The sequence below is a fragment of the Dendropsophus ebraccatus genome, chromosome 15 (assembly GCF_027789765.1).
Source record: "Dendropsophus ebraccatus isolate aDenEbr1 chromosome 15, aDenEbr1.pat, whole genome shotgun sequence".
NCBI classification, from domain to species: domain Eukaryota; kingdom Metazoa; phylum Chordata; class Amphibia; order Anura; family Hylidae; genus Dendropsophus; species Dendropsophus ebraccatus.
Genome location: NC_091468.1, coordinates 4,540,378 through 4,559,354, shown reverse-complemented (window position 1 = coordinate 4,559,354; position 18,977 = coordinate 4,540,378). Strand labels below are relative to the sequence as shown.

Below are 18,977 nucleotides of genomic sequence, written 5' to 3'. Positions count from 1 at the left end.
AATCCTAAGAAGAGATATCTAAGAAGAGGTGATGTTATGGTAATTATTGTATTCATTCTACCCTATTGCACAGAGATTGTCATAGATCAGTCGCTGCCCTGGAATCACAGTCCGAATCTCAAATGAACCTTCCAATAAAGGGAACCTGTCACCCCGGCTGCCGGGGTAAAGACCGCCCGACCCCCCCAAGGTGACAGGTGTCCATTAAGGATCCTAGTAGACAAAGCAATTTTAATCAATTAACAATAAACAAAAGAAAACGAGAGCTACCTGAAACCGTTTACCATATCACACAGAACGATAGTCGTTAGTTATGATTGATACTACGATCGGTTACTCCATCCCAGCAAATGAAGGAATTACACAACGCAATTAGTGAACAATCAGAAAACGAATGTGGAATCAGAGCGAATGATTAACGATTTTAGGTTCAGCTCAAAAGATGCGATCAACGGCAAGCAAACGATTTTCCGATCGTTTCCTGAATTCACACAAAACAATTATCACTTAAACTCGACAGATATAGCGATGTTTTTGCCCCCTGTTATAGGGCGCTTAGAGTATGGGAGGAAATCCTCTCAAACATGGGGAGAACATGGAAAAACCGTACAGGTGACGCCATTAGTTGGATTCAATCGTCAGCTGTGTAAGACAATAGTGCTCACCACTGAGCCGCTAAACAATGGACAAAACTATGAGAGAATTAAAGGGAATGGGGTGTCATGGGTATTTGGATGGGGGGGCTGGGTGTTATCAAGGACACGCTCTCTCATATACAATAGATGGAGCCACAAGCAGACAGCTCCTTTCATTGATACTGGTCATGCTGGGCTACGACCACTCAGATCATATTCACTTCAATGGAATCTGAGCTGTGGTAACCCAGCATGACCACTATACATTGTATGGAGCTGTCTGGCTCCGTTCACACTGAATGCCAGTGCTGTGACTCGGACAGACAGCTGACTGGTGGGGGCGTAAAGTGTTGGGCCCCCACTGACACTGATGAATAGGCCATCGATGAACGCCCTCGGGAGGTTATAATTGTGTGACTTTAATCTGTAGAAGGTATCTGGCGTCTTAAAGCTCTGACAACATAAAAGGAAACCATTAAAAGTAATGTGACTCTCCGTCAAATCTATTGCAGTAAATGGAATTTGAATTTCTAATTGCTTCTGACGTTCTTAGTGTTAGTTGTCATTTTATCTCTATAATAGCCGAGCAAAAACAATTAAATGGAAAGAGGCGAAGCCGTAAACCAATTATTTAAATGACAATAAGATAACTAAAGCAATAATTATTTTAAAGGGAGGCGATAGACATAATTTTACAGAATGACTCCGTTTCACTCCTGACTAATAAACAACATTTTCTGGAGGATGAATTTGAGTCAATATGTCATTGGCAGGACAGTGGACAACCGAAGACCCAACCGCTCATATCACTGATACTGGAGGAGACCAAATGGGCCTAATGTCATTGGTAGGACAACCGAAGACCCAAATACTCATATCACTGATACTAGAGGAGACCAAATCGGCCTAATGTCATTGATAGGACAACCGAAGTCCCAACTGCTAATATCAATGATACGGGAGGAGAACGAATGGGCCTGATGTCATTGGTAGGACAACCGAAGACCCAACCGCTTATATCACTGATACTGGAGGAGAACGAATGGGCCTGATGTCATTGGTAGGACAACCGAAGACCCAACCGCTTATATCACTGATACTGGAGGAGAACGAATGGGCCTGATGTCATTGGTAGGACAGTGGACAACTAAAGACCCAACCGCTCATATCACTGATACTGGAGGAGAGCAAATGGCCATGATGTAATTGATAGGACAACTAAAGACCCAACTGCTCATATCACTGATACTAGAGGAGACTGAATGGGCCTGATGTCATTGGTAGGACAACCGAAGACCCAACCGCTCACATCACTGATACAGGAGGAGACCAAATGGCCATGATGTCATTGGTAGGACAACCCAAGACCCAACTGCTCATATCACTTATACTGGAGGAGACCAAATGGCCATGATGTCATTGGTAGGACAACCCAAGACCCAACTGCTCATATCACTTATACTGGAGGAGACCAAATGGCCATGATGTCATTGGTAGGACAACCGAAGTCCCAACTGCTCATATCAATGATACTGGAGGAGACCAAATGGCCATGATGTCATTGGTAGGACAACCAAAGACCCAACCGCTCATATCACTGATATTGGAGGAGAACGAATGGGCCTGATGTCATTGACAGGACAACCGAAGACCCAAACGCTCCTGCACTAATATCACTGATATTGGAGGAGCCTGGATGGGCCTGAGGTTTTCTATAATGGTAAAAGTTCTCACAGACCACCCAACTAGTCCCTGAAGGTGTATAGCACTATTCATAATCTTATAGGAGTACATTAGCACTCGGACTGTTCAGCTAATACATGTGCAGCCTGGGAACTCCTTATTACTATAGTCGGTAAGGGAAACTAATTTCTTGAGATAACCCAGCCTATAGACAGTAATTACAGTAAGTAAAAAGCCACCTTACAAGACATAAATAGAACACGTGCATTCAGATACACAGAACTGTGCAAACGTTTTTGGCAGAGGTAAACGAAAAAAAAAAAAACAAGATCAGGTCTGATTGGCTCCAATTTATTTTCTGAAGCAGAACGACCCAAAACATTCAGTAAACTACTCTGCGGTGTAGTTAGACTTTGCTGCTCTATGTATCTAAAGACCCCAACAAAAGCAGCTGTGACCACCTTAGCCTGTGGTTGGCCAGGTGGGCACCTCCTACAAGAACAAACCCTTATAGAAAGTGAGGGCAACTAAGTGAGAATGGATTTTTTTAATTATTATTTTGAAAGTATCTTGAGTCACCTCTATAGCATTCCCAGAATAACCCTAGGGACGATCCAGCCTAGTCACCGTATCCTCCAGCATGGCACCTGATCAAAAAGGCTTCATGCAAGTTTTTGTAACCAGACTGGATGGCAATAATTCCAGATTGCAGACACAAGTACACTCGACATAACAGGTTACCTGAATACAATACACTTTCAGCATTATCACTGGCATTGACCAGAAGTACCCAGACATTTTGTGACGGGTGACTACATTTACACAGATTCTTAGTTATAGAGGTGCTGTGTTTTGCCTTACAGACCCTGCTAGGATGGGTTTTCCAAGGTTTTGCATAGGATAAACCACATTATAAAGGGGGACTAGGGATGGTCCGAACCGAGTTCGGTTCGGGTTCGTATGAACCCGAACTCTCGGTAATGATTCCCGCTGTCTGCCCGCTCCATGCAGCGGGCGGATCCAGCGGGAGGACCACCTGGAAAACTGGGATACAGCCATAGCCATTGGCTGTATCCCAGTTTTCCAGGCAGTCCTCCCGCTGTATCCACCTGCCCCACGGAGTGGGCAGACAGCGGGAATCTGATGCCGAGTGTTCGGGTTCATACGAACCCGAACCTCGGAGAGTTCTGACCATCCCTAAGGGAGACATCTATGAAGGGTCCGGCAGGGGCGTAAGCCTGGAAGAAGGCACAGATTTGCCCCTTATTCTTGGTGTATCCCCTGCTCGCCCAATGGGTGGGCAGGGGGGACTTAAGGGTGGGGTGCTACAAGGTGGAGAGGAGGCATGGCCTCCCCCCTTGCCTCCGCCCACACTCGCAGACATAAATAATAAGCAGGTGTAGACTTGGTATGCCGTATGCAGGTCCGGCCACCCGGCCGGCCGAATTCATGTCATGTCCATTGTTGTTGCCCTGTGAGTTATTGTAATGTCGGACAGTTAATAGACTAACCTCAGTCTGATGTATTTCTAGATTTCTATTCTGGTATTGTACAAGTTTTCATCTTTCATGAAGTTGATGCTGATGACTATAAACCATCCCGTGAATTATCGGCCGCATGTAAAACGCAGCGTTGATGGATTATGGACTCGCGATCCTCTGACAACTTCTGAACCATTTTAAACTAAGTGATTAAAATCATTACAGTAAACTCTTCACCATCCATTACCTTTAATATCATGAAATGACAATCTAGTTAAAGCTGCGGATAGTGTCAGCTGAATGATTTGTTAGATTTCACATGCGAGGACTATAAATCATCCCGGGGAATCGATGAGTAGCAGCCGTGCAGCCATATGTTTTCATTTCTCCTGACATTCTATTATGTGTTGTTTACAATGGTTTATTAATAAATATTTACATTATACAAAGGCAAATAAGCCGCATTGTGGCCCTTCAAGCTCTAACATTTTGTATCTTTATTAAGGAGACGGCCATCGTTCACTGACATCTCTGTTCTATGTCCTTTTTTCCCTTTGAAATCAGCTGGTACCAGAAAGTTATACAGATTTGTAATTTAATTCTCTCCAGTCTGACACAGTGCTCTCTGCTGCCACCTCTGTCCATGCCAGGAACTGTCCAGAGCAGGAGAGGTTTTCTATGGGGATTTGCTGCTGCTCTGGACAGTTCCTGACATGGACAGAGGTGGCAGCAGAGAGCACTGTGTCAGACTGGAGAGAATACACCACTTCCTGCAGGACATACAGCAGCTAATAAGTACTGGAAGATTGGGATTTTTTAATAAAAGTAAATTAAAAAACCTCTTTCTGGCACCAATTGATTTGATTTTTTTTTAACTACCCTTTTAAGCAAACTAAAGGAAAGGGTATGGTGAACACTAGAGATGAGCGACCATGCTCTATTAAGTATAGTATTCTCTATTCATAAGTACTCCATACTGGAGCGAGTTGTGTGTGCTGCCCGATGCTCGTTACATACAGCACAATGCATTTCCACAGCCGTAATAAAGTCTACCTGTCCCAATGCATTACTAATCCTGCAGGTCCAGGGATACAGAGACACAATGAGATGATGATGGATTATCGCCTGACTATGTTACTGTATCCATGGAGACCCAGCATTCCAGATTAGCAGAGGATCTCTCCACTGATCCAGAAGGTTGTGACTGTGACAGTTACATTTAAACCACATGGGGGTGAGTGCTATTCTGGCTGTATTCACTATCGCAGCCAATCAGCCGCTGCAGAGGTGCCCCGCCTCAGTCACTGATTGGCTGAGCGGCAATAGAGAAGACGGAAGACTGGAGCGCTAAGTATAATTTCCCTCCCCCCCACCCCGATTAAATACTCGAGTCTCCCATTTATTTCAATGGGGCTCATTACTCTAATCGAACACTTGAATATTGAATAATAGTGGACGCGAGTAAGGAGCGTTGGATTATGTTGGCGCTCGCTCATCTCTGGTGGACTCACCTGTGGAAATAAAAAGCATAAAATGATGAAAGATAAGTGAAATCCATCCAGGTTTCATTCATTCCACGTCCGAATTTCTCCGAGATTAGGCTTCTTTCCATCAGCTCAGCATTTAGTATGGCTTCTAATTCCCTCCAGCTTTACATGTATTAGCTGAGATTTCCAGCCGACGCTTTGGGTAACTCCTAAGACAAAGTGTTCTATTGAAGTAAAGTGTAGATTACGGCTCTGACAGTCCTGTATGGATTCCAATGACGACGCTGCTAAGTACAGGAAAGATGATGTCATAAATCATTGGTTGTGATTGACGGATGGACGGAGATGCTGCCAGGGAAGCAACGCCGAGAGGTTTCAGAAGGATTCCGTTTACGCTGCCGCTCTATAATGAATGCTGAACATGAGGGAAGCCGTGGAGTATGCGAAATCCCACTCACGTCTCCTCCTCACCTGCTAGGAGTCAAAGCACTTTAGTTTCCACAATCTCTGGTTTTTATTGCTATCATATTTGTGTAGATGGGGATTTTTGATCGCTCTTTATACAATTTTTTCTGATATATAATGTGAAAAAAAAAATCAACAATACTGCCCCCTTTTTGCTTTTTAGTTTGTTTCAGGGTTAATGTTGGGCCACAGTGAAGCTCGCTTTATAGAGCCCCTGCACCCTCTGGCATACCCCTCTTGGGTTCCTAAACCCACACTGTATCCACAGACCCCCCCTACCTCCCCGGTAGTGCCCATTTGATGAGAGTAGTCTTTTAAAATGCACCCAGTGTCTTGGTTGGGGTAAAAAAAAAATGATGTATTAATCTGCAGTGACCAAGTCAATGTGGCGGGACCTAGAGTGTCTGTGCCCCCATTTCTGCGAAGGCCTCTTCTTTCTTCCTCCCCTCCCTCCTCATCATTAGGAATGCTCCAGAGCAGGATTTTACTTATTCATGCCCCTGTGTCTTAAAGTGTAACTGTCATGTTTTTTTTTATTGCAGAAATCAGTACTATAAGCGATTTTAAGAAACTCTGTAATAGGTTTCATCAGCCAAAAAAGCCTCCTTCTGTCCTCAAGAAGCAATCTCCCAGCCTCCCCCCCCCCCCCTGACTTCTTATCTGTGCATTATCTGGCAAACACGTCTTCATTACAGAGAAGCCAGTGAAGACGGGTTCTGCTCTCTCCATTATAAGCCTATGGAGGGGGGAGGGGCTGAGGGAGATGAGGGAGCAGGAAGAGGTGACATGAAGGTCAGCTCTTTGTAGACTCTCTGGGCACCTAAAATGCTAAATTCAGGTGTCAGAAAGGTCAGTGCTTATCTATGAACTTACTGAGAGAAGATTGCAGGGTGTTGTGCTGTGCAGGACTGCTCCGTGCTCACTCACTCCTAACAGCCCCTCCCCTCTCCATAGCCACGCAATGGAGACAGAAATCCTGCTTCTTCTGATGTGAGGGGGGAGGCTGGGAGATTGCTTTTTCAGTACAGAAGTAAACTCTTTTAGTACTTAAAACCTATTACAGAGTTTCTTAAAATCGCTTGTTGATATTTAATGTTTTCAGAAAAATGACCCTGAAATGACAGTTACGCTTTAACAATCCAGCACATGCAGACGGTTTAGACAAGCAATGAATAGGAGAGATCCTGGGGCGTTCCTAGGGGAGGAATAAAAGAGAGGCATCGCAGACCTAGGGCACAGACACTCTAGGCCAAACCTCATTGACTCGGCTGCTGCAGATTAAAAGATTTTTTTTTTTTTACCCTAACCAAGGGGCCAGGCGCATTTTGAAATGTAAAGCCAGGAAGGACTTGCTCTGATCAAACAGATGGTAAACAATATCTGGTTATCCAAAGACATATAAGAAATTAGTATGTTGTTGGGAACAACCAGAAAGAAAACATAAAATGAGTGGTTGTGTGAGAAGGCTCGGGCTGCTGTCCTGAAAGCCCCAGGGGACCAGTGTAAGTTTTCTTTTTCCAGTTGCCCACAGTAATATATTAGTATTAGGTATATTTGGCCTTTTAGCCCCACTCAGAATGACCCCCTTTACTAAGTCACACTCTGTCTCACCCTTCGTATGCTGAATGGTTCTGGTGGATTTCGGACTGATTTATTGGAATGACGGGAAAGTCCGGCTCAGTCACAGCCAGCAAAGTATCTGGAATATATTATTCCATCCTAAAACAGCTTCCCATCCAAAGGTTTTATCCTTTCTTTGGGGGGTCTTCACGTGGTGTTCTTGTTCACTGTGATTAGCGCATTAATTCCACTTTTGGATGTGAAGCTGTTTATGACGGAGCATTATATTCCAGATGATTTACTGCCGGTGACCTGGACTTTTGTATCATTCATCAACTCCAGCCTGTAACCCTCCTGTGTTGGTCCGTGAGGGCTATAACCCCCTATGTTTCCTGAATCAAAATGTGACATTCACAATCCTGCTGGGGCTAAAGGGGTATTCCCAGCCACGTGACCAGGAACCACCATGTCGCCCTGACTTTTGCTCCTCTCCATCACTCACGGAAGTGAGGGGGTCATGTTGGGTCTCACAAACAGCCACCAGAAATCTGCTACCACTAACTCGTAGTATGAGATTTTTTCAGGACCATGCTGAACCCTGGAAATATACCAGTCATAAATCAGCAGAAATGTTGGAATGTTGTTGTACACCACAATGTAGTCTGATCGGCCTCTTTCACTTAGTCAGTGTCTACGATCGGGCCACTTCCCACATGTATATGCCTATTTTGTGGGACTCAATAGCGTTGTCCCCTTTGCTAAGTAAACATGTCTATTTTGGACATGCCTCACTGGCTGACTACAATTAAAGGAATGGAGCCCATTGCAGAGTGCTGTTGTATATGTGGGATGCTGCTGTACAGTATAGCTAGGAACCCAGCCTCAGCATCTTTTCAAGAAAATTTCTATGCAAACTTCATGGCACAAACATGTTAAAACAACATTCAAACTTTTACTTTTTTTTTTTTTCCTTTAAGTTTTTCTCCAAGCCTCACACATACCAGATATATAAGTGAATTTCGCCTGATTCGTCCTAAACATACAAAGAAAAGACAACTTTGGCAATTTTATTATTTAACTCTGAAATGCTTAATCTTAAAGCTATGCACAATATGGTGACAATCCAAGAAAAGAACAATGAACAAAACCCATGACAACAAGATTGCATTTAATCACTCGGGGAGCAGAAAGTAACGTGAGGAACAAAGTGAGATCAGACGGAACACCGAGCGCCTTCATCACTTCTGAAGGGCGACTTCATACATTCCAGGAATAGCAGCTGCTTGTTTGACTCCATTGTCATCCAGTGTTAAATAAGCAGTAAATTTCGGCTGCTCCCAGACGCACACAGGTTGTTGATGTGCTCTTTTTAGAATAATATGTTGCTTGTTTTTTTTTTCTAGTGTAATAATTCATATTCTACGGTGGAAAGTTCATGGCTTCACCAGGAGATGTCATTTACGGAGTTGTCTGACTTTCTGCAAATAACAGATTATTTTATACATTTATGGCACTATGGGAGGAGGCTGCGGAGTGTTGCCTCTGTGTTAGGGGGATCTTCTCCTTCTTTTGCTGGAACTAGTGCAGACAGTGTGCTGTAGCTGGCAGTCCCCTAGTGTGGATGGTGCCTTTTGATGATTTGTCTCAATTCTCTTACTGTAATGAAGAGTCAGAGAGGAGTTGTGGCTCAGTGTTTGTGCCGCACTCCGGCTGGCCCACCACTGCTTCCAAGGAGAAGGAGCGAATCTGTGCCTTTTCTCTGGCGTACACCAGTGGCAAAGCTTTTATAAACTTCCCCCAATTTCTTGGGCATATATTAGCCATGCTTTTATTACCCATGGACCCTCATAATTAAAATTGAGCTATCTATAAGATAATCTGACCTGTGAGGTCTAAGGCTCAAAGTGATCCCATGTCCTCTCTGTTACGATGGAGCAGTAGTTACCCATGTACCCTTGCCCTCCCAAGTCTATTGCATTGCCAAACATTTCTAACCATCCCATTGACTTTGAAAGGTTAAGCAATGCCTACATTTGGGTTTAACCACCTTGAACTTTTCCTATCACATACTGTTTTTCTGAAATCTTCTGTTTTAGTCTTTTTGTTTCATATTTTTAGGCTGTCCATGTATTGTGCACAGTATATGCGCTGTTATGTAATTTAAAGCACAGGTTCCTTGCGATTCATTGAAGTTGCAGACAAGGCTCACCTAGACACGTCTGGACGCAGCGACGGATGCTGTAAGAGCTGCTTGTAAAGATTCTACTAGTCATTTTAAATCTAAGCAGCTATCAGCTACTAAACTACGAACGTACCAATTAGATTAAGCTAAAATGTGTCAGCAATATCGGAATTGTTGCAGTAGCGTCTGTTCTCATATTGCCTATGAGCTGTATTTTGGATGCAAGTTTGGTGATAAAGACAAATCCTGGGCTCCTCATATCTGTTGTGGAATATGCGCTGTTGATCTTAGACTTTGCCGGGGGTGGGGGGTATAATCAATGCCATTTGCTGTCCCAATTATATGTCGGGAACAGGATCATGTGACCAGCTGTTACTTCTGTCCAGCCAATGTCTCCGGTTTCTCTGCTAAGAATAAGAAATCCATTGAATATAACAATCTGCCTTTAGCTATGAGACCCGACCAGTGATGACACTTCCAGGACCAGGACCAAAGCCACCAGAGACCCAGAGCCTACAGGAGGCAGCCGAAAAATGCTGCAGTCCCGATAGGGAACGTCCCTGATTCTGGTGAGCCTGATCTCATATCACAGCCACAACGGAATGACTGGTCCGCCACTTGTATTTGTCAAAAGCAAATGCAGCGTAACTGGCTTCAACACAAGGACGGCGTCTGCTGTCACCTGGTAGAAAAGTTTCTGCCTTTTGTTTCTGTCTTTTGAAGCCGACAAGATGACTTAACACAGTTTTTCGAGCAGGTTGACAACCGGGGCCTCAGAAAATTGCTTAGAAATCATTGCAGGATGTTTGTGTGAATTTCCTTTGCAACTATCGAGCACCAAACTACAGCAAATTGGTTGACAACCTTCTTGAAGCTTACAAAGTGATAAAGTGCAACATGTCATCGAAAATTCATTTTCCGCATTCACATTTGGAATTCTTCCCCGGAATCTATTAATGCCAGACGACTATTGCTGAGATAAAAAACCAAAAGACGGCAGAGCGGCTCATCGGGTGACAAGAAGATATGCTAAATATGTTAAAGATATTGTTAAAAATATCAATTATATTTCCACTGAGCTTAAACAGGTTTATCATAATCACATCAAATTTTCAAGGAGGCTAAATTTTCTAAGAAAAAAAAAGTTTTCTAGTATAGCCATAGATAGGTGATACGTTTTTATTAAGAGAAAACTTCTTAAGGCTATGTTCACACTACGTGAGAGACCGGCCGTTCCTTGACCAAAGATCATTCCGGCCGCATCAGCGTGCGCCCGCATCAGAACTTCACACAGCACACAATGAAGCAAGTGGCCGGAGCCGCTCGCTTCATTGTGTGAACTGACGGGCCTTTCTGCGGCCGCAATTCAGTGAATTGTGGCCACAGAGAACTGATATGTCAGTTCTTTGCGGCGCCATATGGGATCAAGGCCGGAGCATGTACTATGTGTATACACTCAGGCCGGGATCCAATAGCAGTAAAGGCAGTGTTCCACACCGGCCGATGGCAACAACAACGGCCGTACTTTTACGTAGTGTGAACATAGCCTAAACCTGGTCCAGGAAACTCATGAAAAGCAGAGAGTTCCCGCATCATGATGCTTCTATATTCAGCAATTCCTGCTCTATAACACAATGCAGACATATTAAAGAGGCCGGCATTTCACCCAAGAGCTAAACAATAACATGGAGCATGTCATTGCTTTTGTCTTTCTTACTGCTGCAGTTCCTATGTTACAAGTTTTTCTAAAAGCAGAGCTATATCCAAGATGGTGATGGCCACTGGTAAACTACATCTCCCAGCATGCACTTCACTTCAGAGCCAACTGCCAAGTATCCGCCTCGTCTTGTACTATTTGCCCATTGATGGCTGTTTCTGCTTTATGTATGCATAGATTAGAGAGAGAGAGAGAGAGAGAGAGAGAGAGATGAAACAACTGTGTTTCCTTTCCCTATACTGCTCAGGAGGCTATGCCTGTTCTGTTATTTTCTCTTTCCTTGGCCAGGTGCTCACTGATTAGTGTGATGCCAGTGGTGGGCGGGGTTACAGATGAGTTGTTACAGCTTGTCTAGCAACAGAAGAGACAGATCATGTGAATTTGGTCTCAGAAGGGAAGGGGAGGCCAGAGAATCGGAGAACAGGAAGTGGACCAGGTGGACCAGGAAGTAAGTGAGGATTTTCAGGGTGTCAGGATTTTCTGCAGACAAACAGCCCAAGTCATGTAGTAGAAACCTATTACACACAAGCTTAGATTATGGGGGGATTCAACAGGGTTACATTTTGTTAAGCGGAGTACCCCTTTAATAGCAGGTAACAGGGTCCCTTTAAGTATTCGCAAATTTGCATGTAAAATTTATAAGTTACAATCTATACATCCTATCAATGATAACGTGGAATATAATTGTTCTGTAGCGGAAACTGATTGATAAGACTGAGTAATAGATTCCATAAAAGCCGAATGTCCAAGGAAGTAAGAGGTGTCTGGAAGTAATAGCGAAGCTTCAGGCCCTCGTGCAATCAGTAAGGGGGGCACTTTTATGGATTGTCTATTATAGATTTGCTTTTCCCATTCTTACAGACGCGGGTGGTTCTCCTTTAAGGACCGGGTCCCTTTAACAGTCCCAGGGAATTCAAGGACATCGGACACTTCAGATAAACAAAGTGCAAGTTTACAAAAAAAAAAAAAAGTTTCCTTCTTGATCCACAGTCTGAACTATGCGGTTAATCTCATCAAGTGTGTTTCAAGGTCACGGTGATGCTGGAATTTATTTATTTCTATCCTTTTTTTTTTTTTTTTCCCCTAAAAAACTGTCACACAATTGCCACCAAGACCTTGGTTAGTGAATAGTATCCTAGAGAATGAATTATTTACTCAGCATTTCAGGGCTTGGCCGGGTCTGAAGGCGGACTCACTTGTTGTCACAGGACACAGGGATCTCTCCCTGGATGGGAAAGCGACGTCCCGTCCGGTGTGCAGCGATGAGGCTCCTTAGTTACGTCTGGGCCTGGGTTCTCCTATACCCCTGCTGTGGATGTCGCTATTCTAGCAGCACTTATATCTGTCTGGGAAGAAATGTGGAGCATGTGCCGAAGGATATTCCCAAAAATGCTTCAGAAGTGTAAGTGCAAACCCCAGGCAGGGGGATCCTACCCGTATGGATTGTGTGTGGTTGGTTTGTTTAGAGAGATGTAGCAGAGCTGACCGCGCTATTTACTCATTTGTGGTGGCATCGTTTATAAATATCAATATACAAAGTAACATTGTAGCAAGTTGTTCCAATCAGCTCTGCTACATCTGTACCGACTTACTTTCTAGAATGTTACATGATTGCAGCATTATTATTCTATTATATGGATGATTATTATTCTATTATATGGATGATGATTATTATTCTATTATATGGATGATTATTATTCTATTATATGAATGATTATTATTCTATTATATGGATGATTATTATTCTATTATATGGATGATTATTATTCTATTATATGGATGATTATTATTCGGATGATTATTATTCTATTATATGGATGATTATTATTCTATTATATGGATGATTATTATTCTATTATATGGATGATTATTATTCTATTATATGGATGATTATTAGGGTCCATTTACACAGAAAGATTATCTGACAGATTATCAACCAAAGATTTGAAGCCAAGGCCAGGAACAGACTATAAACAGAGAACAGGTCATAAAGGAAAGCCTGAGATTTCTCCTCTTTTCAAATCCATTCCTTGCTTTGGCTTCAAATCTTTGGCAGATAATCTTTCTGTGTAAATGGACCCTTATTCTATTATATGGATGATGCTTATTCTATTATATGGATGATGCTTATTCTATTATATGGATGATGCTTATTCTATGATATGGATGATGCTTATTCTATGATATGGATGATGCTTATTCTATTATATGGATGATGCTTATTCTATTATATGGATGATGATTATTCTATTATATGGATGATGATTATTCTATTATATGGATGATGATTATTCTATTATATGGATGATGATTATTCTATTATATGGATGATGATTATTATAATGATTCGTCTCGAGGTTCGAGGTTTATTGCCAGTCACAGATTCTACAGCAGATATTCAGCGTCTTACACAGATCTCTTTAAAATTGCATAAACTGGAGGAAATGACTTATAAATAAATGATAGAAAAAGGCAAAAAGGAGAGCGAGGTGTCAGGCGGCGGCTGTGCGGCCAACAACGTCCACTAAGCTCCGAAATAAGTGGATGAAATATTCCCTATACTTATGCTGAGAAATGCTAATCCTTTTATTTGTAAAAAAATAAAATATGCAGAACACTTTATGGGTAGCTTCACACGTAATGGGTAGCTTCACACGTAATGGGTAGCTTCACACGTAATGGGTAGCGTCACACGTAATGGGTAGCTTCACACGTAATGGGTAGCTTCACACGTAATGGGTAGCTTCACACGTAATGGGTAGCTTTCACTACATACACGCAGCGGTCTGAACACCAAATCAATTGGTGTCAGAAAGATTGTACTAGTCTGGAACACTTCTTTGAAGGGGCACTCCAGCAACAGCAACAAAAAAATCTCTATGTAAATTAAAGGTATACTCCAGCTTTTTTTTTTTTTTTTCAAATCAACAGGTGTAAGAAAATGGCAGAGATTTGTAATTTACTTCTATTCAAAAATTCAGTCTTCCAGTACTTATCAGCTGCTGTATGTCCTGCAGGAAGTGGTGTATTCTCTCCAGTCTTAGGCTATGTTTACACTACGTAAGTCTCCAGACGTAGCGCGTTCCGTGAATAAGCGGACGGAGACTTACGTAGTTTGCGTACAATGGAAAGTATACGATGTACGGCTGCACCGTTCACACTACGTACGAACTTACGCCCGGATCGCACGCAGCGCCGTAAAAAATTTACCAGACCATTGTTTGAGGACGAAAATGCTGTAACTTAGCGAAACACGCGGTCCCGTACGTAGTGGTGATTTCTTCATTTTTGCAGCTTTTTGTGCCGATCCAAAAGGTTCTGTGGGGTGTCCGGGGCTAGGCGAAGATTTCCAAGTAAAAGACCGCTGTCAGATCGCTACGTAGGGCGCTCGGGAAGCGTAAGTAGACTACGGGCGTAAGTTCACGCTCCGTACGTAGTCGGCCGCAAGTAGCGTAAATCTCCGGCCGGAGTTTACCGCGTATATGTCCGGCCGCGAAAATATGCAGCCGGACATATACGCAGTGTGAACATAGCCCCACACAGTAAGGAGAGGTTTTCTATGGGGATTTGCTGCTGCTCTGGACAGTTCCTGACATGGACAGAGGTGGCAGCAGAGAGCACTGTGTCAGACTGGAGAGAATACACCACTTCCTGCAGGACATACAGCAGCTGATAAGTATTGTAAGGCTGGAGATTTTTTTTTTTTTATTTTTTTTTTTTAGAAGTCATTTACCACTTTCTGACTTATCCCACCATCCCCGGTGGGTGCAGTGCCAGCCCATCTGCTTTCTGTTATGTGAATATCTCTCCTCTCTGCTCTCTATTATGAGCATAGCTCTCTCCTATACTCTCTATTATGTGTATAGCTCTCTCCTCTGCTCTCTATTATGGGTATAGCTCTCTCCTCTGCTCTCTATTATAGGTATAGCTCTCTCCTCTGCTTTCTATTATGGGTATAGCTCTCCTCTCTGCTCTCTATTATGGGTATAGCTCTCCTCTCTGCTCTCTATTATGGGTATAGCTCTCCTCTCTGCACTCTATTATGTGTATAGCTCTCTCCTCTGCTCTCTCATATGGGTATAGCTCTCTCCTATACTCTCTATTATGGGTATAGCTCTCCCCTCTGCTCTCTATTATGGGTATAGCTCTCTCCTCTGCTCTCTATTATGAGTATAGCTCTCTCCTATATTCTCTATTATGTGTATAGCTCTCTCCTCTGCTCTCTATTATAGGTATAGCTCTCTCCTCTGCTCTCTATTATGTGTATAGCTCTCTCCTATGCTCTCTATTATGTGTATAGCTCTCCTCTCTGCTCTCTAATATGGGTAAAGCTCTCTCCTCTGCTCTCTATTATGGGTATAGCTCTCTCCTCTGCTCTCTAATATGGGTATAGCTCTCTCCTCTGCTCTCTATTATGGGTATAGCTCTCCTCTCTGCTCTCTATTATGGGTATAGCTCTCTCCTCTGCTCTGTATTATGGGTATAGCTCTCCTCTCTGCTCTCTAATATGGGTTTAGCTCTCTCCTCTGCTCTCTTATGGGTATAGCTCTCTCACCTGCTCTCTATTATGGATATAGCTCTCCTCTCTGCTCTCTATTATGGGTATAGCTCTCTCCTCTGCTCTCTATTATGGGTATAGCTCTCTCCTCTGCTCTCTATTATGGGTATAGCTCTCTCCTCTGCTCTCTATTATGGGTATAGCTCTCTCCTCTGCTCTCTATTATGGGTATAGCTCTCCTCTCTGCTCTCTATTATGGGTATAGCTCTCTCCTCTGCTCTCTATTATGGGTATAGCTCTCTCCTCTGCTCTCTATTATGGGTATAGCTCTCTCCTCTGCTCTCTATTATGGGTATAGCTCTCTCCTCTGCTCTCTATTATGGGTATAGCTCTCTCCTCTGCTCTCTATTATGTGTATAGCTCTCCTCTGCTCTCTATTTTGGGTATAGCTCTCTCCTCTGCTCTCTATTATGGATATATCTCTCCTCTCTGCTCTCTATTATGGATATAGCTCTCCTCTCTGCTCTCTATTATGGGTATAGCTCTCTCCTCTGCTCTCTCTTATGGGTATAGCTCTCCTCTCTGCTCTCTATTATGGGTATAGCTCTCTCCTCTGCTCTCTATTATGGGTATAGCTCTCTCCTCTGCTCTCTAATATGGGTATAGCTCTCTCCTCTGCTCTCTCATATGGGTATAGCTCTCTCCTCTGCTCTCTATTATAGGTATAGCTCTCTCCTATACTCTCTATTATGTGTATAGCTCTCTCCTCTGCTCTCTATTATGTGTATAGCTCTCCTCTCTGCTCTCTAATATGGGTAAAGCTCTCTCCTCTGCTCTCTATTATGGGTATAGCTCTCTCCTATACTCTCTAATATGGGTATAGCTCTCCTCTCTGCTCTCTATTATGGGTATAGCTCTCCTCTCTGCTCTCTATTATGGGTATAGCTCTCTCCTATACTCTCTATTATGGGTATAGCATTGGACGTGCTTCTAAGCATTAACCTGGAGGAAAAGGTTCTGGTCGTTGATGAGAGTCGATGGTTTGTTTCACGTATGATTTAGTCGGTGATCTTTGACTGTGAATTCAGGTTTGGAATCGCCCGGATTGCCCTTTGGTGTATACTATATCCTACCTGTATACCAGGGGATGTAGTCAGTGCGCACTGAGATGCATAGAGCAGGGAACGGGAACCTGCCGCCCTCCAGCTGTAGAAAACTACAACTCCCATCATGCCCGGAGAACCTATGCTTTGTGTCTGACTAGGCAGGCATGATGGGAACTGTAGTTTGGAAACATTTGGAGGGCTGAAGGTTCCCCATCCCTGGCATAGAGCATCACCTCCGGGGAAATTCTCTTTCTTCTCTTATATCATCCAAAGACAATCATCAAACCTTGTAGAAAGGAGCAGTCAAGCCATTGCCCATAGCGACCAATAGGATTGCTTCTTTCACTTCTTTCAGGTCTCTGAGAATAAAAGCCGTGATCTGATTGGTCGCTGTAGACAACTGCTCTACTGTCTCCCTGGACAAGAATCAATAAATTGCCAAATGTTTAAATTCTAACAAAAAGAAAAAAAAATTTAAAATTCAAAAATAATTCAGTTTAAAGGAGAAGTCCGGCCAAAATTAATTTTTGATATGTTGTTACTTATGAAAAGTTATACAAATTTCTAATGTACATTAATTATGGGAAATGCACATATACTGCTATTTCCCTTAATTTAGTAGATCAGGAAGTGTTAGAAATATCTCTGAAGAAGTGACGTCACGACCCAGGGTGTAATTCCTATGGAGTGTCCAGCAGGGGGCGCTCTCTATATAGAAGTCTATGGGACTTTATTGTTTCTATGGGTTTCTATGTAATGTAATGTAATGTAGTGTACAGTGCTTTATTGAATGAATACATCTATGGAATACTTTGGGGAGCAAGTGTCCTTGCTCCCCAAAGTATTGCATAAATGTATTCATTCAATACATTCAATACACAGTAAGCCCGCCGATCCGCCGCATTTCCGCCGCATTCCCGCCGATCCGCCACACGCTGATCCGCCGCATTCCCGCCGATCCGGACCATATACATTGAACTACAGCTCCCATCATCTGCTTCTAGTATGAACAGGTGATGGGAGCTGTAGCTGGGTAATGGATATGACTTGCCGCCGGGCGCAGGGGGGAGCCGCTCAGTACACAGCAGCGCTCCCCCCTCCTCCTCCTCCTTCCGGGATAACTTCCGCCTATACCAATGCTGAGTCCCTGCCTGGCCGCCGCTCTCCGCTCTCCCCCCCATACATACCGGCTCCCGATGCATCCTGGTGTCCGCGCTGATGCCGGGAGCCGGTATATGTGAGCGGAGAGCGGCGGCCAGGCAGGGACTCAGCATTGGTATAGGCGGAAGTTATCCCGGAAGGAGGAGGAGGAGGGGGGAGCGCTGCTGTGTACTGAGCGGCTCCCCCCTGCGCCCGGCGGCAAGTCATATCCATTACCCAACTACAGCTCCCATCACCTGTTCATACTAGAAGCAGATGATGGGAGCTGTAGTTCAATGTATATGGTCCGGATCGGCGGGAATGCGGCGGATCAGCGTGTGGCGGATCGGCGGGAATGCGGCGGAAATGCGGCGGATCGGCGGGCTTACTGTGTATTGAATGTATTGAATGAATACATTTATGCAATACTTTGGGGAGCAAGGACACTTGCTCCCCAAAGTATTCCATAGATGTATTCATTCAATAAAGCACTGTACACTACATTACATTACATTACATAGAAACCCATAGAAACAATAAAGTCCCATAGACTTCTATATAGAGAGCGCCCCCTGCTGGACACTCCATAGGAATTACACCCTGGGTCGTGACGTCACTTCTTCAGAGATATTTCTAACACTTCCTGATCTACTAAATTAAGGGAAATAGCTCTATATGTGCATTTCCCATAATTAATGTACATTAGAAATTTGTATAACTTTTCATAAGTAACAACATATCAAAAATTAATTTTGGCCGGACTTCTCCTTTAAGGGAGAACTCCGGGCTGTGGTGATTTTTGGCTGGGGAGGGGAGAGGATGAACAGTAATGATAACCTTCTCCCCATATGGACATGAGCTCTTGGACTCTATCACTGACCTTCTCTGTCAGTCAGTGTTTGCTGTCCTATTGGCGGGAACTGAAGGGGACCGCCCCCGAGGAGTTTATTTATATGCAAGTGTTTCTATGTCTATTATAGAGATGAAGTATAGATGGGTCACTATGGACAGACACACACCACA

General features: G+C 43.5%; 1 protein-coding gene across 3 annotated transcripts in view; it reads left to right on the top strand.

Moving 5' to 3' along the window:
- Positions 1-12,347: 12,347 nt before the first annotated feature.
- LOC138773881 (follicle-stimulating hormone receptor-like) overlaps positions 12,348-18,977 on the top strand; it is a 93,108-nt gene continuing 86,478 nt past the window's right edge. For all 3 annotated transcript variants that reach the window (XM_069954351.1, XM_069954350.1, XM_069954352.1), the window contains exon 1: positions 12,348-12,612. In XM_069954351.1, coding sequence (XP_069810452.1) covers positions 12,440-12,612 — 173 coding nt within the window. In that variant the 5' untranslated portion in view covers positions 12,348-12,439. The remainder of the gene's footprint in view (positions 12,613-18,977) is intronic.